The sequence below is a fragment of the Triticum urartu genome, chromosome 4A (assembly GCF_056163025.1).
Source record: "Triticum urartu cultivar PI428250 chromosome 4A, HENAU_Tu73, whole genome shotgun sequence".
Classification (NCBI taxonomy): domain Eukaryota; kingdom Viridiplantae; phylum Streptophyta; class Magnoliopsida; order Poales; family Poaceae; genus Triticum; species Triticum urartu.
In genome coordinates, this window is record NC_141876.1 from 577,656,486 (window position 1) to 577,683,243 (window position 26,758).

At 46.0% G+C, this 26,758-nt stretch overlaps 2 protein-coding genes and 1 pseudogene across 2 annotated transcripts; 1 reads left to right on the plus strand and 2 right to left on the minus strand.

The window, feature by feature from the left end:
• Positions 1-3,656: 3,656 nt before the first annotated feature.
• Positions 3,657-17,182, minus strand: LOC125554901 (uncharacterized). Its single transcript, XM_087520969.1, has 8 exons — positions 16,760-17,182; positions 14,119-14,205; positions 13,208-14,038; positions 12,753-12,854; positions 11,700-11,924; positions 9,910-10,011; positions 3,778-4,248; positions 3,657-3,698 (listed from the first exon to the last, which is right to left on the minus strand). Exons 1-8 carry the CDS (start codon positions 17,141-17,143, stop codon positions 3,657-3,659), a joined length of 2,244 nt encoding a protein of 747 aa, XP_087377095.1. The 5' UTR covers positions 17,144-17,182.
• LOC125554289 (putative ripening-related protein 5 pseudogene) lies at positions 10,679-11,248 on the plus strand (annotated as a pseudogene).
• Positions 17,183-20,294: 3,112 nt separating the features above from the next.
• On the minus strand, positions 20,295-25,919 carry LOC125552922 (uncharacterized). Its single transcript, XM_048716647.2, has 7 exons — positions 24,880-25,919; positions 24,398-24,484; positions 23,346-24,275; positions 23,114-23,215; positions 22,564-22,854; positions 21,777-22,483; positions 20,295-20,636 (listed from the first exon to the last, which is right to left on the minus strand). Exons 1-6 carry the CDS (start codon positions 25,483-25,485, stop codon positions 22,181-22,183), a joined length of 2,319 nt encoding a protein of 772 aa, XP_048572604.2. The 5' UTR covers positions 25,486-25,919; the 3' UTR covers positions 20,295-20,636; positions 21,777-22,180.
• Between the last annotated feature and the right edge of the window lie 839 nt (positions 25,920-26,758).

Consider the following 26,758-nt stretch of genomic DNA (forward strand, 5'->3'; position numbering starts at 1 on the left):
AGAACAACTCCAACGCGCCCACTAAATGAACGCGCCATTTGTTTGTTTTTTGTCTATTTGGGTCGGCATTCGCCACCCCGCTTGTTGTCCGCCCCTGTTTGCGTCTGCCGTGCGCCCAACACATACACCCATGTCATGCCCGTACATAATTTTAAAAAGGTCCGCGATCATAGACCATGCTAATGACCATGCCATCACTCAGAGTTCATGCTGACGTCATGACAGCCATACATGCCAGCGTCCAAAAAACCACCACACAGTTCACGTTGGCACACTTGCCAGCGGCCAACACACATCCCAGCACTCCAAAAGGGGGGGGGAGTTCAATCACACCATCTCGGTCGTGGTCATGCCAGCGGGCATTTCCTCTGGCCCCCGAAGGATGATCCACCCGTCACAAGTGTGGCATTGAGGTCGATGGCCATGGGCGCGAGCGTGGACGACGCCACCATGCTTACCTACGGTGAGCATTCCCCGAAGAAAACGGGAGGCTTGCGGATAGGGATGAAATCCGGGAATCAGAGGCATGGCGGACGTGCGCGGCGACTCTGGAAGTGCCACACAAGGAAAGGCCGATGAGCCCTTGCTGGCCGCGGCCATAGCGGTACCGACGAGCCCGTGCTGGCCTGGGTTTTGAAGGAAATATGCCCTAGAGGCAATAATAAAGTTATTATTTATTTCCTTATATCATGATAAATGTTTATTATTCATACTAGAATTGTATTAACTGGAAACATAATACATGTGTGAATACATAGACAAACAGAGTGTCACTAGTATGCCTCTACTTGACTAGCTCGTTGATCAAAGATGGTTATGTTTCCTAACCATAGACATGAGTTGTCATTTGATTAACGGGATCACATCATTAGGGGAATGATCACATCATGATCACATGGCCACCATGATCACATCATTAGGAGAATGATGTGATTGACTTGACCCATTCCATTAGCATAGCACTTGATCGTTTAGTTTGTTGCTATTGCTTTCTTCATGACTTATACATGTTCCTATGACTATGAGATTATGCAACTCCCGTTTACCGAGGAACACTTTGTGTGCTACCAAACGTCACAACGTAACTGGGTGATTATAAAGGTGCTCTGCAGGTGTCTCCGAAGGTACTTGTTGGGTTGGCGTATTTCGAGATTAGGATTTGTCACTCCGATTGTCGGAGAGGTATCTCTGGGCCCTCTCGGTAATGCACATCACTTAAGCCTTGCAAGCATTGCAACTAATGAGTTAGTTGCGGGATGATGTATTACAGAACGAGTAAAGAGACTTGCCGGTAACGAGATTGAACTAGGTATTGAGATACCGACGATCGAATCTCGGGCAAGTAACATATACCGATGACAAAGGGAACAACATATGTTGTTATGCGGTCTGACCGATAAAGATCTTCGTAGAATATGTGGGAGCCAATATGAGCATCCAGGTTCCGCTATTGGTTATTGACCAGAGACGTGTCTTGGTCATGTCTACATTGTTCTCGAACCCGTAGGGTCCGCACGCTTAAGGTTTCGATGGCAGTTATATTATGAGTTTATGAGTTTTGATGTACCGAAGGAGTTCGGAGTCCCGGATAAGATCGGGGACATGACGAGGAGTCTCGAAATGGTCGAGACGTAAAAATCGATATATTGGACGATTATATTCGGACATCAGAAAGGTTCCGAGTGATTCGGGTATTTTTCGGAGTACCGGAGAGTCACGGGAATTCGGGGGGGAGTATATGGGCCTTATTGGGCCATACGGGAATAGATGAGAGAGGCCAAAAGGAAGGAGGCGCCCCCCCCCCTCTGATCCGAATTGGACAAGGGGTGCAGCCCACTTTTTCTTGTTCCTCTCCCCCTCTTTCCTTCTCTCCTACTCCAATAAGGAAAGGAGGAGTCCTACTCCCGGTGGGAGTAGGACTCCCCCCCTTGGCGCGCCCTCCTCCTAGGCCGGCCGCCTCCCTCCCTTGCTCCTTTATATACGGGGGCAGGGGGGCACCCTATAGACACACAAGTTGATCAGTTGATCTCTCCAGCCGTGTGCGGTGCCCCCCTCCACCATATTTCACCTCGGTCATATCGTAGCGGTGCTTAGGCGAAGCCCTGCGTCGGTAGCAACATCATCACCATCACCACGCCGTCGTGCTGACGGAACTCTCCCGTGAAGCTCGCGGGACGTCATCGAGCTGAACGTGTGCTAAACTCGGAGGTGTCGTGCGTTCGGTACTTGGATCGGTCGGATCGTGAAGACGTACGACTATATTAACCGCATTGTGCTAACGCTTCCGCTTTCGGTCTACGAGGGTACATGGACAACACTCTTCCCTCCCGTTGCTATGCATCACCATGATCTTGCGTGTGCGTAGGAATTTTTTTGAAATTACTACGTTCCCCAACAGGTTTAACCCTAGGAAGAGCAGGGCCTGACTCGTTGCCGTGGTGACTCTAACATTGTTTTCCTCTTGTTGTGCAGCGGCGACCATGGCGGTGGCGGACGCGGCTTCAGGCTTGCAGTCCTTCGTGTGCCTTCGATCCTTCCTCTTGGCCGATTGCACGGCCCGCTGCTCGGCCATCAACGACTTCTACTTGGGCAGCGCTGCCATCTTGTGGGTGGCGCGAGGCTTGCCTTTGGCAGAGGCGACAGATGTGAGGCCGGCGGCGGCGTCGAGGATCCGCACGTCGTCCATAGCGAGCGGTAGGGAGTTTCTTTTGGGAAAGACGGGAAAATGGGGGTGGTTGTGCCGTCGACTGGCGGGCCAGGGGGAGGAATAGGCGGGCGTCGAGCGCGTCCGTTTTGTGTCCACACCAACGCAAATGAGACACAAATTTGGGTCGGGAATGTGTCGGCAGGCAGACAAAAAGCGGACGAACGTCCGTTTGGATCGACGCGTTGGGTCAACTTTTATGTACGTTTCTATCCAAAGATACACTTTTCTATCTAAACAGACACGCGCGAACGAAATGGGTCGGCGCGTTTGAGTTGCTCTAATATATGCCTAGCAACATGTAACATGCATGAACAAACCCTTACAGACCTAGGCATAGACGGGCTAAAACCCGGGCCGAGAAATACTACTACGAGGGACCAAGTTTACCCGGTAAAAACCTGCAAAAATTAATTTCAACAAAAATTATCTAACATGCACTATATTTTCAGACAGAGGGAATAGCAAAATAGGCAAATTTATCTTTAAAAAAGGTGCAAAGAGGGAAAATCATGGCAAAGATAAGAGAACTAATCCCGAAAAAAAAGATAAGAGAACCAGCATCACAGGAAAAATGGAGAAAAAATATACAGTAAACTGAACATGCGGAATTAAAATTCCTATAAATTTCTTGTGGGAAGGCTCATTCTCCCTTTTTTTGTGGAACGGCCGTTGTAAAGGAATTTTCAATAAACATTAAGTCCAACGTCATGGAAAAATTTCTGTTTCTCTTGCAAGATTCTTAATGCGAGGAAAAATTTTCTTCTCACTTCCGGAAATTCCAGCCTCATGAAAAACTAGGTCCAAACTCGTGAAAGAAAATATCGTTCTGTACCAACATTAGGTCCAACATCACGGAAATTTCAGGAACTTCTCCCTATATTTCTTGCAAAATCCATGAAGTTTCCAAAGAAACATTATGTTGTTCCTCTAGGATTGCACAATGCATGCCCTATAGGATAACCTCCACTAGCAGGGTACGTCCCTCAAGAATCTGCACAAAATTCAAAATGAAAACCAGATCTCTGAACTGAATGGCGACTCAAACTGGCAGTCGACACTTGAACACTAACCTGTTTGTTCAGAGCATAAACAGCGTCATAAGTTTCCTCCTCTGTCGCCATCGTGACAAAACCAAAACCCCGCGAACGCCAGGTCCCTCCTCTGCGCTCGTACACGACTCTTGCATCGAACACATCGCCGTGCTCACTGAACAGCTCCTCCAACCAAGAGTCGTCCACCTGCCACGGCAGATTGCACACGAAGATTCCGAACCGATGACAAGATCGGCGCCGAGGAGTTTCCACCCTTGATGATCTTGGTGTCTCCGCCTTGTTTGCGGAATGACGGCGAGGGGTGTCCATTCGGAAGCCTCTTGATCTAGGAGTTGCATTGTTCACTGATCGACGGCGAGGGGTGTCCATTCGTAAGCCTCTTGATCCAGGAGTTGCATTGTCGTTCACAGATCGACGTGGAGTTTCCACCCTTGCACCTCTAGTTCTATGAGCGGCCTTATGCACGGTCAGACGCCTGCCATACACTTCCTGTCCACATGAAAGGTTAGTCAGACAAGATGCAATTTCCATGTTCTTTAGCACCAGCTTAATTAGATCATCGAGCATGTGGATTACACATGACACTGGCATTTAAAGGTCAACAACAATTACTTCAAAGAATCAAGAACACTCTCTTCTCATAGCATTCCGATGATTGAATAAGGCTGTAAATTAAGTTAGGAGTATGAAATGGCCGACGATTAAGTTTGCTTCAGGTTAAGGTTTTCCTCAGCTCAGGAACTGCGAGCACGGTCACGTACACCCACACGAACTTAGAATGAGAAAACCAGTACCACATTACTTAAGGAATGTATTACTTGAAAATTTGCAAGGTGTGTGTGCAAATGCAAACCGGAAGAAGCTCATTTTCATGCATACTGCAAGTAGATTGGTTACTATCAGGTCCTATTTAACTTTCAACTAAATTCATTCAGAAAATATAAACAAACTAGAAACTAGAAAGGTCAATAAAACAAGTCAACGACTACTTGAAAGTGTGCGAACTAGCGGAACGTCTTGCCCTCTCAGGTTGACGGCTTCGTGTTATATAGACAGGGCGCACCTCCCATAACAGCGCATAGATGCGGTTTGGATTACATCCTTGGAGATCAAGAAAGAGGATAGAGATAAGAGGTTACATGAGATAATCATAAGACTCCAACAACCTAACTATCTCAACTATATCCTATGAGATGCGCCGGTCACCTATCGTGACATGTTGCATGTTTAACACCCTCCCTTAATCACAACTCCATTAAGTTGAGATTATACTTGAAGTTTTCAAAACTCTTGACCGGCAGTGCCTTTGTGAATCCATCTGCAATTTGATCACTGGAGTGCACAAAACGAATGTCAAGTTGCTTATGGGCCACCCTCTCTCTAACAAAGTGAAAATTTATCTCAATGTGTTTAGTCCTGGCATGAAACACTGGATTAGCTGAGAGATAGGTGGCACCAAGGTTATCACACCACAAACATGGAGCTTGTTTAATTTTTATACCAAGTTCCTTGAGCATGGACTGAACCCATATGATTTCAGCTGTGGCATTTGCCAATGCTTTATATTCTGCCTCTGTACTAGATCTGGAGACTGTAGCTTGCTTGCGAGCACACCATGAAATTAAGTTGGGTCCAAGGAAAATAGCAAAGCCACCAGTAGAGTGTCTATCATCAAGACAGCCTGCCCAATCAGAATCAGAGAATGCACTGACAAGTGTAGAGGATGACTTGCTAAAATTAAGACCCATGCTTAAGGTGTTTTTGACATATCTAACTATCCGTTTGGCAGCAGTCAAATGAACAGTTGTGGGTGCATGAAGGAACTGACATACTTTGTTGACAGCAAAAGAAATATCAGGCCTAGTAAGAGTAAGATATTGAAGAGCTCCTACCAAGCTTCTGTATTTTGTGCTATCCTCTTGATTCAAGAGAGTTCCTTGTGAGAGATAACTTTTCTGAACTGGACAGTGGAGTAGGTGTAGGTTTACAACCCTGTAGACCAGCTTTTCTTACCAAGTCAACCGCATACTTTTCTTGAGAGAGATGAAGTCCATCCTTGTGCCTCTTTACTTCAATCCCAAGAAAATAATGCAAGTCTCCAAGATCCTTCAAGGCAAAGTCTGCACTCAAATCTTTTAACAACCCTGTGATAGCTTCATCAGATGAGCTTGTCACAATAATATCATCAACATATATCAAGACAAACATGCATGTATTGAACTTGTTGTAGATGAACAGAGAGGTGTCAGACTTTGAAGGGACAAAACCAAGTGTTTGCATTTTGTGACAGAGACGGGAGTACCATGCTCTTGGTGCCTGTTTCAAACCATAAAGTGCTTTGTCCAACTTGCAGACATGAGAGGGTGCACTTTTACTTATAAACCCAGGAGGTTGTTTCATATATACCTCCTCTTCCAGAACACCATGAAGAAACGCGTTCTGAACATCAAGTTGCCTGAGATTCCATCCCCTGGAAACAGCAATAGACAAAACGAGATGGATAGTGACAGCTTTAACGACTGGACTAAATGTGTCCTCGTAATCTATGCCATACCGTTGTTTAAAACCCTTTGCAACTAGCCTAGCTTTGTAGCGATCAATAGTTCCATCAGATTTCCTCTTTATTCTGAATACCCACTTGCAGTCAATTAAATTTTTACCTTGCTGTGGGGGAACCAAATGCCAAGTTTTATTTCTCTTGAGTGCCATGTATTCTTCATTCATAGCATTTTTCCATCTTTCATCACCAAGTGCTTCCTGGAGCGTCTGGGGTTCACCTGGTTCACCTGTAGAACAAACCATACCGTATTTGGTTATGTGTTTATAATTAACAGGATGTATTACCCCATGTTGTAGTCGTGTACGTTGTGACGGTGCAACATCAGGATTCTCGGCCATAGAAAATCCTGAAACAGGAGCTCCTGTAGCAGAATCTGCTCCCGCCGGATCTTCTGTGGCAGTTTGATCAGGTGCAGCATGTTCTGTAGGCGCAGAAGATCCCGAGGCCTCATCATTAGTGGATGATGGCGGATCAGCCTCGGGGCGGACGCCAATCTTCGGCGCGCGCGTGGGTGCACAGGAGTCCGCGCCTGGGCCCGCAGCAGATCCAGACCCAGTGTCAGGCCGGCGAACCTGGTCGCGCCGCTTGTACGTGACCGGTTGGTCACGGAAGCGCGCGCCGTCCTGGCGAACCGTGTGCTGCCACGTGTCGGATGGGGGTTGGCGCGGAGAGGCATTGGGGCCGCCGCCAGTTGAAGCGTGACGCACGGCGTGCGTTGGACTGGAGACAGCCGCACGGTCGGCTGACGCTGTCGCCTGCGTGTCTGGCGCGTCTGCCAGCGCCGATACCGAGGGAGATCGACTGAACTGCTGCTATGGAGCCGATCCCGAGGAAGATTTGCCTCCTAGATGCGGACACATGCGATATGGACCTGCCGGCGCGTTTTTTTCACTGATTTCTTCATTATTTTCGCTGTTATCTCCTGGAACATCATCAGAAAACTCATGCACACCATTAGTAGCAGGATTAGTCAACATTTGATCATCAGAATTCGGACCCCCTTATCAAAGATGGTAAGATGAGTAGCTAAGAGGAGAATTTCTTCTCGGAGGCGAGCACCGGCATTTGGGTGAAGGGTGGCGAAAGGAAATTGTGTTTCGTCAAAAACGACGTCACGGGATATATAGACACGGCCAGTGGAAATATCTAAACACTTGACGCCTTTGTGTTGAGGGCTATATCCTAGAAAAGCACATTGGTTTGAGCGAAGCATGAGTTTTCTTTTGTTGTATGGACGAAGATTGGGCCAACAAGCGCACCCAAACACGCGAAGAGATTTATAGTCTGGTTTGATGTGAAGAAGTCTTTCGACTGGAGTTTGATTATTGATGACTCGACTTGGAAGCATATCAATGATGTGAACAGCAGTAAGAAATGCCTCATCCCAAAATTTGAGGGGCATGGAGGCTCCTGCCAGGAGAGCTAGCCCGACCTCAACTATGTGTCTGTGCTTCCGTTCAGCGGAGCCATTCTGTTGATGGGCATGAGGACATGAGACGTGGTGTGATATGCTAAGTGTTTGGAAGAAGGAGTTGAGTTTTTCATACTCCCCCCCCCCCCCCAGTCCGATTGGACTGCAATAATTTTTCTATCAAATTTTCGTTCAACCAAGGCTTGAAAATTTTGAAAAACTTGAAAGACATCAGATCTCTTTTTGAGAAGATAAATCCACACAAACTTGCTATAGTCATCTATAAAGCTTACATAATACTCATGTCTACCAACAGAAGTGGGAGCAGGACCCCACACATCGAAAAAGATCAATTGAAGTGGTTTGGTAGAAACACTAGTAGATACTGGATACGGTAATTGATGACTTTTAGCATATTGACAAGAACCACAAATGGTTTCCACATTTCGCTCACCAACAAATGGGAGTTTATTTTTCCTAAGCAATTTTTCAACTAAAGAAAAAGCAACATGCCCTAATCGATCGTGCCATCGTGTTGACGAAACTTTGACAACACTATTGGCTTGTTTATTGAGTCTCCTAAACTCCGGAATCAACGGGTAGAGCCCTCGAACACATCTACCTCGATAGAGAACCTTCTTCGTGGCCTGGTCCTTGATCAAAAAGAAATAAGGATGAAATTCGAGGAAAACATGATTATCAAGGGCAATTCTATGAACAGAGAGGAGACTTTTGGCAGCACTAGGGACATGCAAAATTTTCTTGAGATGAATTGGACGGTGAGGGGTACGAAACGTAGAATGACCAATGTGACAAATCTGCATACCTTCTCCACTTGCCGTGTGGATGTGATCTTTGCCACGGTACTTGTCTTTCATTGTGACCTTCTCAAGCTCGTTGGTGATGTGATTGGTGGCGCCGCTGTCGACGTACTAATTTGTGTCAATGCCGTAGGATCCATCAGCCGCGGCAGCCACTTTTTCTTCATCTTGGGAGTCTTCATCGTCTTCATCATAACGGTACCAGCAATCCTTCGCGGTGTGCCCTGGCTTACCGCAAATTTGGCAGCGAGGCAGCTCCGGTCGGGCCCGAGGTGGACCGCCGCCACGACGACCGCGAGATGCACCAGAGCGGCTGTTGCCGCTGCCGCTGTTGCCGCCACCACCGTGTCCGCTAGAGCTGCCACCGCTGTCCAGAGCGCGTGCGCCGTGGTGACCGTGGTCCCCGCGATCAGTACCTCCTTGGAGAGGGTGCTGAGCAGGTAGCCCAACACCTGTTGATCCTCCCGGATCCAGATTGGGTGGAGAGGGTTGGGCTCAATGCTTTCTTTGCCATCCTTGTCCTTGGTGACATGAAGCCTGGCCGGCTCCGGTGTGCTGCCGTCGACGTAGCCGAAGACGCCGGCGCCGCGCAGATGAGGAGTGACCTGCGTGCGCCAGAGCACGTAATTCGTGCACGTTAGCTTCTCGGTGACCTGCCCATTGAGGGTGGTCTGGGAAGCACCGGAGGAGGAGGAGGAGGAAGACATGGCTAGGCTCGGTAGATGGGATCTCGGTAGATGGGAAGAGATGGGGCTCTGATACCATGTGCGAACTAGCGGAACGTCTTGCCCTCTCAGGCCGACGGCTTCGTGTTATATAGATGGGGCGCACCTCCCATAACAGCGCATACATGCGGTTTGGATTACATCCTTAGAGATCAAGAAAGGAGATAGAGATAAGAGGTTACATGAGATAATCATAAGACTCCAACAACCTAACTATCTCAACTATATCCCATGAGATGCGCCGGTCACCTATCGTGACATGTTGCATGTTTAATAGAAAGGATCAAGAACACTCTCATCTCATGGCATGCCGATGAATAAGGTGGAAAATTAACTTCGGAGAATAAAATGGCCGATGATTAAGTTTGCTTCAGATTGAGGTTTCCTTAGATCAGCAACTGAGAGCACGGTCATAATCACCCACAAGAACTTAAAATGAGAAAACCAGTACCACATTATTGTTGGAATGTATTGCTGGAAAAGTTGAAAGGTGTGTGTGCAAATGCAAGCTGGGAGTAGTTTATTTGCATGCATGCTGCAAGCAGATTGGTTACTAGCAGGTCCTATTTAATTCTTAATTAAATTCAGAAAATATTAAGAAACTAGACCCATCAAAATATAGAGTATACTTACATAGCGATGGAACATCTCTAGAGCCCTCTCAGCCTCCGCAACAGAACTCATGGTGACAAACCCAAACCCACGACTCTGGCCTGTGTTCCTGTTGCAAATGACCTGCACACACACAAAGTTGAAACTAACATCATCACCAACTCTAAGATGATCTTGTTGAGCACTTGTGGGCACTTGACGGCAGTTGATTCATGCACTTTTACCACGTTTATTTGGATTATTACTTCATTTGGACTATAATGGTGTGTTTCGGGTTTAAATATTTAATTCAAAAACTTGAATTTGAAGTATTGTTTTATCATATGCATTAGACATGTCAAGTTCTCAATTAATGTGTGGTGCATACGTAGTTCAAAAGGAGTTTGCATGCAGAAGCAAAAGATGGGAGAAAAAAGGAAAAGAAAAACTGTAGGCGCTAAATTTTAAGATGCTAGAGTGGGAAAAGGGTGCCAAAGTGTTGCTATCAATTCATTCAGTTCCTTGAACCTATTCTGCAGTATTTTATCATCGGTCTTTCCGATGGATCACGCTGAGAGACAGAATATGTCCGTCCAATTTATCGAACCATTTGGTACGTTACGGACTTCCATGTCTGAACTTATGAACGATTTGCCGTGAAGAGCATGCAACTAATTGGTGTTCACAACTGAAGTAGGAGTAGATCACTATATAAAGTCGACCCTGCAGCTCTCTAACCACGCAAAAACAAACCAGTGTAGCAGCAACCAAGAAAAAGAGGGCTACAGTTCAAGTGTGTTCAGTAGCTAAGATGGCTACAGCAAGAGCTCTAGCCACCATGGCAATCTTCCTGCTGGTGGCGCTCTCCACCTCCCACGTCGCGTCCTCACTCCGCCCGAGTCTCGGTGTCTGCCGTGCAAGTGGCTATCTTCCAGGAAAGTCGGGGAACTGTGAGAAGAGCAACGACCCGGACTGTTGTGAAGACGGCAAGAGATACCCGCAGTACCACTGCTCGTCCCCGGTCACTGCAACCACCAAGGCCGTCTTGACGCTCAACAGCTTCGAGAAGGGCAAGGACGGTGGCGGCCCATCGGAGTGTGACAACGCCTACCATAGCGATGAGGAGATGGTCGTCGCGCTCTCCACCGGCTGGTTCAAGAACATGGCCCGTTGCGGGCACCGTATCAAGATCACTGCCAATGGCAACTCCGTGTATGCCAAGGTGGTGGACGAATGCGATTCCGTGTATGGCTGCGACGAGGACCACAACTATGAGCCACCCTGTGCCAACAACATCGTCGACGCGTCCCCGGCGGTGTGGAACGCATTGGGGCTCGACCAGAACGTCGGCATGGAAGGCATCACCTGGTCTGACCAGTGAGCATCTTCGTTTTGTAAACCACGGTTGCTGGCTGTGCTCGCATCACTTTGTCGGTCAGAGTGTCATGTATATAATTTTCGTTGTCAGAGAGGAGCCCAGTTATACCGATCCTATAGGGGGAGGTCAGATTATGTATATGATTGTGTGATTTTATAAAATAAACAGTGCAGCCTATGGTTTAGCACCGATGAGAAGTTCTTGCGTGTGATCTTCTAACTGCCTCTCAACACTCTCAAAAACTGACGAACAAATAGTGCAAAGAAACAACTTTACTCCCATAACAGATTAATAAGTAACATGGCATATATCCAAATAATAAGATATGTATCCGATTGAGCTTTCCCCTCCACACAGAACAAGCATCCACTGAAAAATTTGTAATTTTTGAGATGTGTGTAGATTATTAACGAGTCAAACATGGATATTGGATAATGAGAGCTAAAAAGCTCACCTTGGAGTCTTCAACGGTACCCGCATACTCGAAGAGTTCGGCAAGATACAGGCTGTCAATGTCGTAGTGTAGGTTCCCGACATACACCTTGGCTTCCGCGAGCAGCTCGTCGTTGTCCTCATACATATACTCCTCATCCACTTCGTGCTGGTATGGCTCTTGTCGCTGGGGGGTGGCGCCTCTAGGAGCTGCCTTGCGCACAATCAGACGTCTGCCGTACACTTCCTGTCCACATCGAAGGGCAATCAGAAAAGCATGAGAATTCTACATTCTTTACCACAAGCTTACATCTCATATGAATTAACCATGACAACTGCACGAAATGAACTAGATTTAAGAACAATCTCATGTGCATTTCATAGTAATGAATGAAACAAAGTTATTATAGAATGAAGAGGCTAGTGACTAAGCTGGTGTCAGATTAAGGTGTGAGAATGATAAACCAATACCAGCACATTCAATGGGTATTGCAAGCATGTAAATTACTAGCTCAACTGTGAGCACATAAGCTATAGCTAAGATAGGAGAATAGGTTCCCCATAACTCCTTTTGGTCAAGTGAGCCCTGGCACCAAAAGTTAAAATGTTTCAGTAGATTAGGAAATACTCCCTATGTCTCAAAATATAAGATGTTTTTTTGTTAGTACTGTAGTACATAAATATGTGTTACTATTTTTATGTGGGGTTGCAATATTTCGTGTAAGGTGTTGAATTTTTGTGAAACAAATTAGATGCATATTCGTTTGTCATTTTGGCCCCTGTTCCTCACTCCATTTGTGCAGTCCACACAACCATTTCTCCGCTATTTTTGCATGTTAGTTATACATACTACGTAATAGGTACTACTCCCTCCATATCAAAATATAAGACGTTTTTTGACACTAGACATTTTTATTTTTGACTAACTTCTAAATAATTCTAAGAGTTCCTTTTTAAATTTTAAATGGACGTAGTGGTGCACGAGCTCCAAAAATCCACTATCAACATATTCGCTTGAACTAAAATTCGGAAAATATAAGGAAACCAGGCCCACCAAATTAGAACATATACTCACATAGCCATGGTAGATCCTCACAGCCCTGTCAGCCTCTTGAACAGTACTCATGGTGACAAACCCAAATCCACGGCTCTGGCCTGTTTCTCTGTTATAAATGACCTGCAAATCCCAACAGTAGATATATTAGCTGCATTTTACAACAGAGAACGATAGAGAAAACATACATATCCTAACACCTATAAAACGTCTGAGTGTATCGAATGCTTATGAAGTTCTCTAAAAAAAAGAAGTACCAATCAAACAGATCAGCTAACAATATAATGAGTAGTGATCAATCTGAGTGGCAAGACCTAAATACGACTGCAACCTAAACATATTGTACAAGATCATTACAAACTAGCCAACTGACTCAGCAGCTTCTACTGTGCATAAATCCATTCATGCTGTTTAGGGATTTGAGGCCTTCACATATCGATGAGCGGATAGGGAAAATTAAAAGCTATAAGGCTCACTTTCGAGGACAGAACGGCGCCAGCATGCTCGAAGCTCAACGCGAGGGCCCTGTTGCTAATGTTGTAAGGTAGGTTCCCAACATACACCTTTGTGCCATCTCGCGCGTATTCCTCCTCTGTCATGTACTCCCCATCCTCTTCATGCCAGTCTGGCTCTGGTTGGTATCTTATTTCCGCAGCGTGAGCATTGCGAACATCTCTTGCAGCTCTTGTTGCAGTGTTTTCTCTTGGTGCACTGTCAGTTTGCTCTACAGGGTGAGTAATTTGAGAAGTGTAGCCATTGCTTGTATGTCTTGCAGCTCTCGTCGCAAGGTTTGCTCTTGGTTCACGGACAGTTGGATGTACAGGTTGAGTGATTTGAGCAGTGCGAGCATTGCTTGTAACTCTTACAGCTCTTATCGCAGGGTGTGGCATTGGTGCACTGACCATTGGTTCTAAAGGGCTAGTTACTTGAGCGGTGTCAACATTGCTTGTACCACTTGCAGGTCTTGTTGCAGGGTGTGGCCTTGGTGCACAGGCAGTTGGCTCTACAATCAGTCGGGCTCTAACCGAAGTATGATTTTCTTGGTTTTGGTTCACAACATTCCGGAGAGGACTCCGGTTGGCAAGTGAAAGGCGGCTGAAAACTGACGTCACTGTTGGGTGCACCACTGTAGGGTATACAAGGTTTTCCTTTTCTGGATGAGATGCCGGAAGCCCTTTGCACTTGAATGCAAGCCTCATCGCTCTCCATTTTGTTTCCTTATCCGTAGCATGACAATGATCATCAGCCAAGAGACCTGTGCCCCAATAAGCACACGGAGCTGGGGCGTCGCATACAAAACAGTAGCACTGCATTTCGAAAACAACAATGAATTCGCATTGTACAGCATTGCCAACAGGATCAGGGAGTGAAAATGCTTGTAACTCACCATGGCACGGTGCTTCTCGTGAGAGGTAGCGCCGAAGGGCATAGTAGAACATAAATGGCGCGAGTGAGGGAAGTCGCGGCATGCAAACTGCAGAGCAAAAACATAGCCGATAATGAAGGAATGATAGCGCAGTTAAACAGTAGTACTACAGGTTCTGCATAAAAGAAATATATAATGGGCGTCTATGTAACAATTTTTTTCCTTTTCTGAAATGCGCATCTAAATGGGCGTTATTTTGTATTAGAAGAAACAAGCCCAAATATCGAAAAAATATAATGGTATCGGTAGTGACCACGAATGCCCAACCAAGTTATATTTTGCAGTGAAAAACTTAGTGGCCTGCTCTAAGACAAATACAAAGAAATAAGAAATAATAGGCTAAAGTAGATAATTGCACAATAGTCAGGTACTCAGCTCAGGTGGGCCAAGTATGGAAGGGCAGAAACCATGTTACAAGTTGAATAATGCATCTTTCACATTATTTGCAATCATAAGTTGTGTTCTGCAGGAGTGACTGAACACACGATAGACTCTTAAATTTTTGTCTCCTGTTTTCTGTAAAGAAATCCACGTGCTCTCCGAATCACCTTTGCAACTCGATTTTGAAGACAAACACACATACATGTCCAATAAATCAGGAATAGGTATGCACAAGGTTTTGGTTACCAAATGAGGTAATTTTACCTAGGGGGACTGGTAAACATGGTTACCACGGTTACCGAGAAATACCGAGAATATTTTGAACGAATTTTATTATTGAATTCTGAATTCAAATAAGTGAATAAACGAACAATCAAACCAGATACCTCCCTAAACAGGAATTAGGATGCTACCAACACGTCAGAACCAACTCTCATGGCATTAATTAGGTCTCACGTACTTTACTATAAATTGAGCGTTTAAATTCAAAAAATTAAAAAATTAGTATTTGTTGTTCGGTATGGGTATTTACCAAGGGTTACAGAAATACGCGGTAACCATGGAAAATCTTGCAATTTCGACCGGTAACCAAAACCTTGGATATGCACACCACTGCTCGTACGGTATTTGCAGGATCAAAATTTAGAGAAACAAAATAGCTTGCCTTCCTCAGTAACTACATGTCAATGGAAACAACAAATGAATGACACTGCAGGTAAACTGTACTAGCAGTGTCGGAGCTATATGCGTGCTTTTGGGGGCGGGGGGCTGTCACCCCCTAGTCTTGGGAAAATGTGTGAAGGAGTTTTTTTTTAGAGGGCTTAGATGAGAAGTGGTGAAAATTGGCTATTTGCCACTTTCAATACGGGGCTTCGCAAAATTGCCACTCTTAACAATAGCTTCGTAAAAATGTCATCCAGCTCGTGTGCACTTTGATTAACATGTCAGCTTTCTATTTTCCATTGCTTTCCTTTTTCTTTTCTATTTTCTACAAATCCAATGTTGAGAGTGTCAATTTTGCGAAGCTCCAAGTGGTAACTAGTGCCACACCAACTTCCCAGACCTCTTCGACGAACTTCAAAACTCCCTCCTGCCCACTCGCCACATTAGGTGGATGGAGATTGGAGCTCTCGCGTGGACCATCTGGACGATTCGCAATAAGCTCGTGATTCAGCACACTCCGCTTCGACGGGCTTCTGACGCTCTCTTCAAACTGTCTGGTTTCTTGCAGCTCTGGCGGCCGCGTAGCCGCCCTCGGGACCGGGACGCCATCTCCGCCTTCATCGTCGACATTCGATCGATGGCCGTCCGCCTGTCGCCGCCGCCTCCTCCACCCCCTCCAGAGCCTGATTAGATGCTTGGCGAGCGCTCGCCTTGGCTTCGGCCTTTTTTATGTGTTTTATCTGGGCTTGTTGAGCTGTGCCCTCAGCAGTACCTTTGGATCTATGTGTCTTTTTTGGGTGTGTGTTCTGTACTAGACATTGTATGTGTGCTTTGGACGGTTTGCTTTATTTATAAAGCGGGGCGAAAGCCTTTTTTAGTAAAGTGGCAAATAGCCAATTTTCTCAAGAAGAAAAATAGTATTAGGCCTAGTACAGCTTTTACCCAAAAGCTTCTTGATTAGAGAAAACCCCTTATGTGACTAATCCCTTGTTTACCTGTCATTCTTTTTGGGTCTATATATCCGGAAATCTGCAAGGCCTGATGGCTTTTATTTTGATCCCTGATTTAGTTCCCCGCATATTTTTTTGAGGGTCATTAAATGAACACGGAATATTAAAATTAATATATCATCTCTAAAGTCTATACGACGTTTGCAACTCGATTCTGAAGTTAAGTCATGCACGCGCGTAGATGTCCAATCCACAGTTAGGCCCGATACGTTACGTAGTCTGTGGCACAGTGCAAAAACATATCATCTCCGTACGTGGAGCCTGTTCGGCAGCCCTCGGCTCCGCAGCACAGCTCCTGGAGCGGCGAGTGTGGCACCGAACGCGTTAGCGTCCTGCTTTCCTCGAGGTGGAGCGGAGCGGCCAGCAGGCCATTTTCTCGGAGCGGCCCAAGTGACGCTCCGCGCGCTTCGCATCTACGTGGAGTAGGGAGTTGAGAAGCGAGGAGCAGAGGGCTGCCGAACAGGCCCGTAGTCTCCAATTTTCGCAAAGTGCTTCTGTTCTATTCTATGGCACACACAGAATGAATGCAGCGTTATGGATCAAATTACCTGGCCTTTCTCTGCAACTATCTGCAACTCATCCGAGCTGCCATCGTTTCCCGCAGCACCGTCCTCATCCGCAACGGCGACGGCCCCATCAGGGTCGCTGTCCAGAACCACGCAGTCACCGTCGTCCTCGCCGACACCGTCGGCACCGCCGGACTCGCCCTTCCTCGCCACGAGATCGCAGACCCCGTCATCAGCAGCATCGTCAAAACGCAGCTTCCTGGCCACGGGGGAAGATCCGTCGTCCTCCTCCTCCTCGTCGGAGCTGATGTCCACAACGTCCGGCGCCGCAGGCCCGTCCCTTCCGCCCCCAGCACCCTTGGCTGGACCAGACGGAGGCCTCCGAGAAACCAGGAAGCCCTGAAGGAGGCCACAGTATCCCGCCATGGACGTACCAATCCCGGACCCCAGAGGCTGCCGCTGCCAAGAAACGGACTTTATGGGACCGCGCGTAGAAATGCAGCAGATCTTGGCTCGATCGGTCGCGCTCGCTTCTACCGCCGGTGAATTCGGCGTCGATTGAGGGCACCCCCTATCCCTATGATGCTCTGCTGTGCGTATGGGCGGTTCGCTTTTTTTTGTTTTTGAAATTTGACTTGCAACCCTGGCCGTTTCGTAAAAGAGGCGTGGGCCGGGTCGGTGGGAAATTATTGCCCAGCCCGCTTATCATTGGGTCCAGTACCAACAGCTGCAATACAATTTCTCAAAACAAAATTTTTACCTGCAATACATATTTTTGTTTACTTCGCTCAAAACAAAATTGGGCATGGAACAGCTGCAATATACAATGGTGGCGTTCTTTCACCAGAACGACTCCTACCGGAAGCAGGAGAAGGTGATATATAGCCTTGATTATGGTTGACGAAAGCATATATGATACGCATGCTTGTGCGTATTCTAGAAAAATGGTTGGAGAAAGCAGAGCCAAAATCCTAAGAGGTTTCCTGTGAGTGGGTAGAGTAGCTGCACAGGACTACCACTGGCATGCCAACTAGGGTGTGTAGGCTCCTACCCTTGGGGACTTGTTTTTTCTGAATCCTAGGAATGCGATGATTAGCCATGGGGCCCGATGGCTGTAGAAGATGTGCACGGACCTCTTCACAATTGGGAGAGTTCTAGACCTTCAATTGGTGTTTGCCGCATCCAAGATGGTGGCTAGAAACAGATCATCCGCTTGTTCTAGGAGGATCGTTAGCTTGACGATAGTGCCTTACAAAGGTTGCACTTGAGTTACCGCTTCTATTCTCAGGGCGCAACATGAAGCGATGAATCATCTGGGAGGTCTTAGATGGACTATACTTTGATATTGGACATTTGGGGGGGTGGGGGTTGAGCCCTCTAGACTACATCGAGGTTTGGTGGATGGTGCGTATGTGCAACTTACCACCACACTAGATGTGCTCCTTTGGCATTCAACGGCAAACATATCCCATTACCACCACCACCCCCCCCCAACTTGTTTGGTAAAATGACCGAGAGGTAAAAAATAGTTTTCTATTTTTCATTGATTCCATGTGTTATTTCATTTGTTTGAAATTGTAATTTTCATCACAAGATTTTCCAACTCAAGAAAATGCATCAAAAGAAGAGCATGTTTCTTGACATGGAAGATGAGGGCTTTGGTTGAACCAAATCCACGGACGGCGGGGAGGGGAGCAAATTACACTACAAAAAGAAAACAGGTTGTTGTGTGTGACGCATGGAAGAAAATTGGTCTTGATCTGGTCATCGATGTTGAGCAACAAATTTCAATTTATTTAGAGTGTATCTATGAGTACTTCAAGGCCAACAATAAGGGTGTCATCCATCGATCACAAGTCTCGTGGCGTGTTAAAAGTGGTCGGCATGCTTGATATTTGTTGAGAGTCTCAATCCAAGTGGTACAAATGCCTATAATAAGGTGATTCTTTATTTGCATTGATCAATTTTTTCTTCATCTCTTATATGCATTGGTGGCTAACTTATTTTCACAGTTGTGGTATGTAGCTCAACTTTGCTCAAGAATTGTACAAGGGTAAAGCAAAGAAAGGCAATGTATTCGGTTTACACCATTGTTGGGTGGACCTTCGCAATGTGGAGAAATGGAAGAACTGCCTCATCAACAAAATCCCAAATACGAAGAAACTGCATAGCTCGGTTGGAAATGCTTTACAAGTTGACCACCGACGATGATGCATCAAGTATCAAGGAGTGAAAAAGAACCCCACTTCCAACTTGGATACTACCAATAGGCTCAATGGAGGAAGAAAGGCAAGAAGAAGTTGAAGAAGGGAGGATATAATGACTACAAGGAATCATTGGGCAACATCATATAGCAATAAGAAAGGACATGGCCGTTGAAAGGGCCACATTGGAGATCAAAGAAATGAAGGAGAGGAGGGAGGCGAGGAGAGGAGGGCGGAGGTCAGGGAGATGAAGGTGGTCTATGATGAAAGAATCAAGAGCTTGGAAGCATCGAAACACGATCATCTTTCACAATGCACAACTATCTTAGCGCTCCTACTTGACACATTTAAGTTGCATGCCACATGCCAGGGAATGGATGATGATGGGCGTGAGGGGTATGGTGGTGTTGCTTCCGCTGGTGGCAATTTCTAGCATCGGGAGGCATCAAATTGTAATTTGTAGTTACGGGGTGTTTCCCTTCTTAGAGCTTGTACAAACATTTCTTTCTATCAATGTATCTAGAGTTCTAGACGCAGGGCTTTTGCATTTTCTTGCAAAAAATAACAAGAGAGGGAAAACGTGGCAAGGATGGCAGTATCTAACCCAACATCACATGGAAGCCAGTTTGAACCCCGATGGGAGATGGAGGAAATTTGGAACCTTTCGAAAAAATTTACCTATGCAATGCCATTTTAACTTTAAGTTCAAGGTAATACACTTCAAGATTCCTAACAAACAATCCCTCCTTGGTGGCTGACTGCGCTCGTGGTCACGCCTGACCCCATATTCATAATACATAAAGCAAAGATGGTATTTGAAGCATCTCCATAAATGATCGTGATTTTATTAGAAGGTGACAGGATATATTTAAGAATTTATTTCTCAAATAGACAGTAAATGGAACTTACTTTGATTGGAAAATATTGTACTGGACATGGCATTTTTGCACATACGTAGTTTATATATGCATAGAGGAGCATCTAGGATTTCTCGCAAGAAAAGAGAGGAGCTTCTAGGGTTTCTATTATAGAATTTTATCACAAGTGGATATGAGGGTTTGTTTGTAAATTCAAGACTAGAGTTTGTTATTTTAATAAACTAGATCATCAATGATGCGCGATGTTGCGCCCGTCTATTCTTTTTTTTTAACATAGCACAAACACAAGCACTCATACATACGCGCATACACTCATCCCTATAAACGCACATGCACACCCTACCCCTATGAGCCAGCATATCATCTTGAGATTTACGAAGTCACCACGGGACGTCTCCACCCACTGAAAACACATCGCCGGAAATCCTTAAATAAATTCAAGAATAATGTGAGCACCAGGACATGAGCCCTGGTGGGCTGAGGATACCACTGTCCTTCTAACCATCCAACCACAGGTTGGTTCGCTATTCTTTTATTCAAATGGTATGAAATATTCGTAGAATTTTGATACAAATAGAGTTGTTTGCAGTATAAGGCAACACCTGATCGGACTTTCTAGATTAACAGAATAGAGAACATGTACTTGTTATTAGGGTGATAATACGATGAAACATATAGTATCTACAAACGACTTGGTGTATAGGGTGAGCAGTATATTCTTCTTTCCAACAAGTAGTGCTCATACACAACAGCCATCATGCTTTTCTTTAAAATGGTTCCAGCTTTTTACCTCATTAAACAAAATCTTCCTCGGCATACATCCAGCCATCATGACAGCTTCAATATAAAATTATCTAGTTAGAACAAGACTCGAGGCTCTATTTCTGAAAATATCATGCAATACAAAAGCATCGGATACCAAGATGCGATCACCAGCTAGGAAACTACGTATTATGCATGATTACTGACCTACTGCAGGAGGTGATGTTTGTATTTGTGTGCAAGGACAAATGCTTCATCAATTCAATAATATATAGTCACTGTTGCAACATTACACTGAAACTTTGCCGTAATGCCTTCTTATGATCCTAGTCTTAATTCATACGATAGTTTCAAATTTACACTAGTTTTGGTACTTTATTTCATCTATGTCATGCAGGTTTCAAACTGGCTATGTTCGTAGGCTGTTCTTTAGATAAGCCTTAAACAGGGCATGAAGTAATGGACATTTCTTAAGATGAAATTGTGACACTAGATAGGTTAATTACCCCTATCACTTGATTCACTTCAACATATACACCTAAGTTATTCTGCATCCAAGCAAGTTCCAGGCCGAGGTAAGAGTATCTAAGTTTCATGACCTTCTGCAGGTTCAGTTTGACCTTCTGTAGTAAAATAGGCAAATTTTAACATGGTCCCTCTTACCTCCTTTTTTTACATGTGAGGTAAGAAGGTAAGAGTCAATCAAGCCATTCATTGATGAGATCAACGGCTAAGATCTATTTTATACTCTTACCTCTCATGTGAAAAGAGAGGGTAAGAGGGACCATGTTAAAACTGCTCAGTAAAATAACCACGTACTGTTCTCAGAATAGCTCACAAGGAGCACATATCGAATCAAGATTAGTTAAGAACCTTACTTTACCACAAATCAAGCTTTCAAATTTTGGCTTATGCGCCTTAGAGTGTACCAGGATCTCACTAGAGGGAATCTCTGACATTGCAACATTCATTATGGTAAAACTAGAAAATGGTGCAGCACATGTTCCTTTCCTAGACTACATTCAGCCCTATTTTGCACAAAGAGATATAGATATAGATAGTTCAAGGTTCAAGGTGAATGTGCATCGGTATGGAACTGGTTGGGCACAGGACTACTGTTGTATCGGCGCAGATTTGAGATTCAGATACCAAGCTTCCTGACCAACACTCCTAAATTCTCAATGTGAACATGAACAGAATTATGAAACAGCTTACCAGGGCATTTCCTTGCAGGGCCATTGGTAGTACTGCTGCTATTTAGATTGCCATTGATCCTGTGAAAGTGTGAAGCATGAGTTAACCAAGCATACTGGTGTGGATGCTTCTTTATAATGTTCCCACTGCCAACAATCAACAATATGTCTCAAATATGTTCCATCGCAAGTAGCGCATTTCTTCAACAAGGCTCAAACTTGAGAACAATGTAGGGTTCATGTTCTCAAACTCAATAATCTAGGCAGGCTCGAGGTCCATGTATATCCTTGTACTCCATTCACATTTCTGTGAGAGCAACAAGAAACTGAGGACAAATATTCTATATACTGGCTTCTGAGGAGTATAGTGCATAGGCATTGGGGCCCATAGAGGAACAATTAGGTAAAAGAGCAAAGGCCAATCAACTAGCTACTAGGGGGAGGGAGCATCCCATATTCTCCCGGCCTTGGTGCATTTACAGTTGGGTCTAGTCGGTGAGTAACTTGCGCAGTGGAAGCATTGCTTGTACTACTTCTAGCTCCTGTTATACGGTATGCTCTTGGGGCACTGACAGTTGGCGCTACATTCAGCGAGGCTCCAACCGAAGTATGTGCGTGTTGGTTTGGACTGACAGCATTCTGAGGAGGAATCCGGTTGCTAAGAGGGAGGCAGACTGGGTCTGCCCGCTCCCTTGCAACCTTCACTCCCAGGGCATTTCCCTCCAGAATCTGCAGAAATGCAAAGTGAGAACCAGATTCCCGAACCAAAACTCAAGTTGACACTCAAACCAACCAACCGTCACACTGACCTGCTTGTTGAGGGCGCGTATCGCCTTGTACGATTCCTCGTCGGTCGCCATTGTGACGAAGCCAAATCCCCTCGAACACGAGGCCCCTTCTCGGCGCTCATAGACAACTCTTGCATCAACCACTTTGCCATGCTTGCTGAACAGCTCCTCCAGCCGAGAGTTGTCCACTTGACTCGGCAGATTGCATACGAATATTCTGAGTGGGGAACCGGATTGACGGCGAGGGGCATCCACCCGGGCGCCTCCTCTAGGAGCTGTGATTTTTACAGTCAGAGGCCTGCCATACATCCCCTGTAATGTCCACACGAAAGGTTAATCAGCGAAGCCCAATGCAAAATGTTTCTAGTCTTTAGCAATATGAACTAAACAACGCATGACACATTCCTACAGGCTCAAAAAAATAACTTAGATTAAAGAACACTCTCATGTACATGCTGCATAGCACCTACGAATGAATGAGCTAGTATACGAGACTAACAGAATGAGAAAAGGATGATTAAGCTGGCTTGAATTAAAAGACTAGCCCCATCAAGTTGCACAATATACTCACAGAGCCATGATAGATCCTCACAGCCTTCTCAGCCTCCTGAACAGTACTCATGGTGACAAACCCAAATCCACGGCTCTGGCCTGTTTCTCTGTCATAAATGACCTGCACATTTCATGCATTTTAGAACAGAAAGAAAGAAAAACATAACCTACAAGCTGCATCCCAACAGTAATTTGAGGCATTTTTTCACGTATAGTTGTGTGGACAGACAATGAAGAGCTAAAAAGCTCACCTTTGAGAACAGGACGACCCCAGCACCTTGGAAGCTTAGCTTGAGTCTCTCATTGTCAATGTGGTAGGGTAGGTTCCCGACGTACACCGTGGCCCCCTCCGGCGCATCGGGCTCCGGGAGGTAGCCACCTGCAGTGGCAGGGTACGTAATTTGAGCAGAGTGAGCATTGCTTGAAGCTCCTGCCGCAGGGTATACTCTTGGTGCACTGACAGTTTGCTCCACGGTGCGAGTAATTTGAGCAGACTGAGCATTGCTAGTACCTCTTCCAGTTCTTGCTGCAGAGTATGCTCTTGCTGCACCGACAGTTGGCTCTACTGGGTGAGTAATTTGAGCAGTGTGAGTGCTGCTTGTACCTCTTCCAGCTCCCACTTCAGGGTGTGGCCTTGGTGCATTGACAGTTGGCTCTACTAGGCGGGTAACTTGAGCACTGTGGGCACTGCTTGTACCACTTCTTCCAACTCCTGTTGCAGAGAATGCTCTTGGGGCAGAAATTTGAGCAGTGTGAGTGCTGCTTGTACCTCTTCCAGCTCCTGCCACAGGGTGTGCCCTTGGTGCACTGACAGTTGGCTCTCCTAGGCGGGTAACTTGAGCAGTGCGAGCACTGCCTGTACCACTTCCCTCTCTTGGCGCATTGACAATCGGTGCTACACTCAGTGAGGCTCTAACTGAAGTATGTGTGTTTCGGTTTTGGGTCACAACATCCTGAAGAGAAATCTGATTGCTAAGAAAAAGGCGGCCGAGCGACACCATTGCTGGGTGCACAGCAGTTTCTGTTTCTGGATGAGACGCTGGTAGATTTCTGCACCTGAATGCCTCCCTCAGCATTTTCCACTTGGTTTCCTTATCCGTGGCGTGACAATGATCGCCAACCGAGAGACCCTTACCCCAATGACTGCATGGAGCTGGGGCGTCACACACAAAACAGTAGCACTGCATTTGGAAAATGGAGATAAAATGCCTTTTAAAACAAATCTACTGTCTGCTCTGCTTAATATAACCATTATGTATCACATTGTCAGCAGCACCAGGGAGTGGAAATGTTCATAACTTACCATGGCACAATGTTTCTCGTGAGAGGTAGCGCCGAAGGGCATATTAGAACATAAATGGCGCGAGTGTGGGAAGTCCCTGCATGCTACCTGCAGAAGCATATATAACCAATAATGAAAATATGATTCTGCAGGTAAACAGAAGTGGCATAGGTTCCACATAGAAGCTCCTAAACTCTGAAATGTCCTTCTCAAATTTAATTTCAACTAAAAAACCACATATATTCACAGACAATACGAGCAGACAAGCATGGAAGAATTGTGTTACAAATTGAATAATGTATCTTTAACAACTTGCAATAAAATCAGTTATGCTTATCACCAAATTCAGATTACGGTGTGCTCTCCAAATCACTTTGCAAGTCGACTGTCTCACATCTCTACAAAAAAAATGCCCTGAAATATAACAAGGAGGTACTGCTTCTACTGTAAATCCACAAAGTCAAATTGCAATTCCAGAGATCAAAATGCAAGGAAGCCAATACCTTGCCTTTCTCCGCGACTATCTGCAGCTCCTCATCCGAGCCGCCGTCCTTCTCATCATTCACGGCGACCGCGCTGAAAGGATCACTGTCCAGAATCACGCAGTCATCGTCGTCGTCGTCGTCTTCAACGCCACCGGCCATGCCCTTCGGCTGCGGTGGCGCCTCCGCCGGCGAATTCCTGACCATTGGGGACAACAAGCCCTCATCCTGACCAGCAGAACGCAGCTGCCGTGCCACTGGGAGAGAGTACTCCGTCTCGGCCATGATCTCCATATCCCACGATGTCAACCCAACCATAGAAGAACTCGAGCACAGATCGCCCGCCGCCGCCGGCGAGTTCCTGGCCGCGGGGGGCAGGTTCTCCTCCCGATAATCAAAACGCAGCATCCTCGCCGCTCCGGAAGAGCGTTCCATGTCGCAGCGGACCTCCACATCCCGCGGCGACACCGCCCACCCAGCCTGAGAAGAACTCAAGAACGGATCGCCGGGCCTCCTGGCGAGGATTCCAGCAGACGGACGCCCCCGAGGAGCCAGGAAAACCTGAGCAAGGCCGCAGAAAACCTCGACAAGGCCGCCGCAGCAGCCAAAGCTGTCGCCGCCCGCCATGGATCCGGAACCCCCAAAGGCCGCGCTACCAGGTGACGCCTCCGGGAGCACGCACGCCCAGCCCGTCGGGGTCGCTCAATGGCTTCTTACCGACGGGAATTCGGCGGCGATTGGGGGCGAGGAGCTCGGCCTGCGGCGCGACCATGGCCAGCACCGTCTCTAGCAGACTGATTCCCAGTAAACGGAGTACTGTACTGAGCAACGCCTTAGTCGATTGAAAAAAAAATTGTTCAGTCGATTAATGGAAGACAGAGCAGCCGCTCGCCGGAAAGGGGGCTGGTGGTTTAGAGGGATGAGCGGCGGCGACACCGGTCACGGGTGGCGGGGAACGGCGGTTGGGCCAGCGTCGGAGGTGACGCCGTAGAGAGGAGGAGGACGAAGGCCACGGAAGCAGGAGGACACAGGGGAAAGTGACTGAACTTGAATAAAAAAATCAGGTAAATGCCGTACATGTGCTCCTCTCATTATGCTCTGCTAATTATGATTGATTTGGTTTGATGCCACGGATGCTGAATAGTACCCAAATGCTAAACCACATGTGGCGCGAAGCGATTCGGCCTGACGTTTTCTATAATTACTCCATCCGTTCCTAAATATAAGTCTTTGTAGAGATTTTATTATGAACCACATACGGATATATATAGATACATTTTAAGTGTAGATTTATCCATTTTGCTCCGTATGTAGTTCACCTAGTGAAATCTCTACAAAGACTTATATCTAAGGACGGAGGGAGTATTAAAGTCATCATCTGAAAAAAGAAAATAAACCAGAAAAACTGAAAATTGTCATTTGAAAGGAAAGTTGCTATGCTTGACAACTAAAGTTGTGATCTTCGCGTCACTAAACTTGCCATAAAAAAATTTCAGAATTGTCATGTGTTTGTGTCACTTATGGCACTTATCAAGGTACTGGAATCCAAATGATGGCTATTGGGAGTTTATTACCGACTTCTCTTACATCAAACTCACAAAAAGTTACTACATTCTAGCAATTATAATTTTGTCAGATGTTTTTTTTGGGTAAATTTTATTAGATGTTGATTTGCTAAATAATCAAGTGGCGAGCAATACATAATCAAATGTATGAGTATGGTCGTACCTCCCCCAAAAGGGACCGGATGTGGGCAGACTCGTTTTCTCATGCCTTAACATCTCTTGCACGTCCCTCGGAAAAATATGCCGTCTTCGATGGCACTATCGGTCGCAAAACACATATCGTTGACGCGTGAGGGTAGGGGTCTGTGCGCACCGACCGTTGGAACGGATTGGGA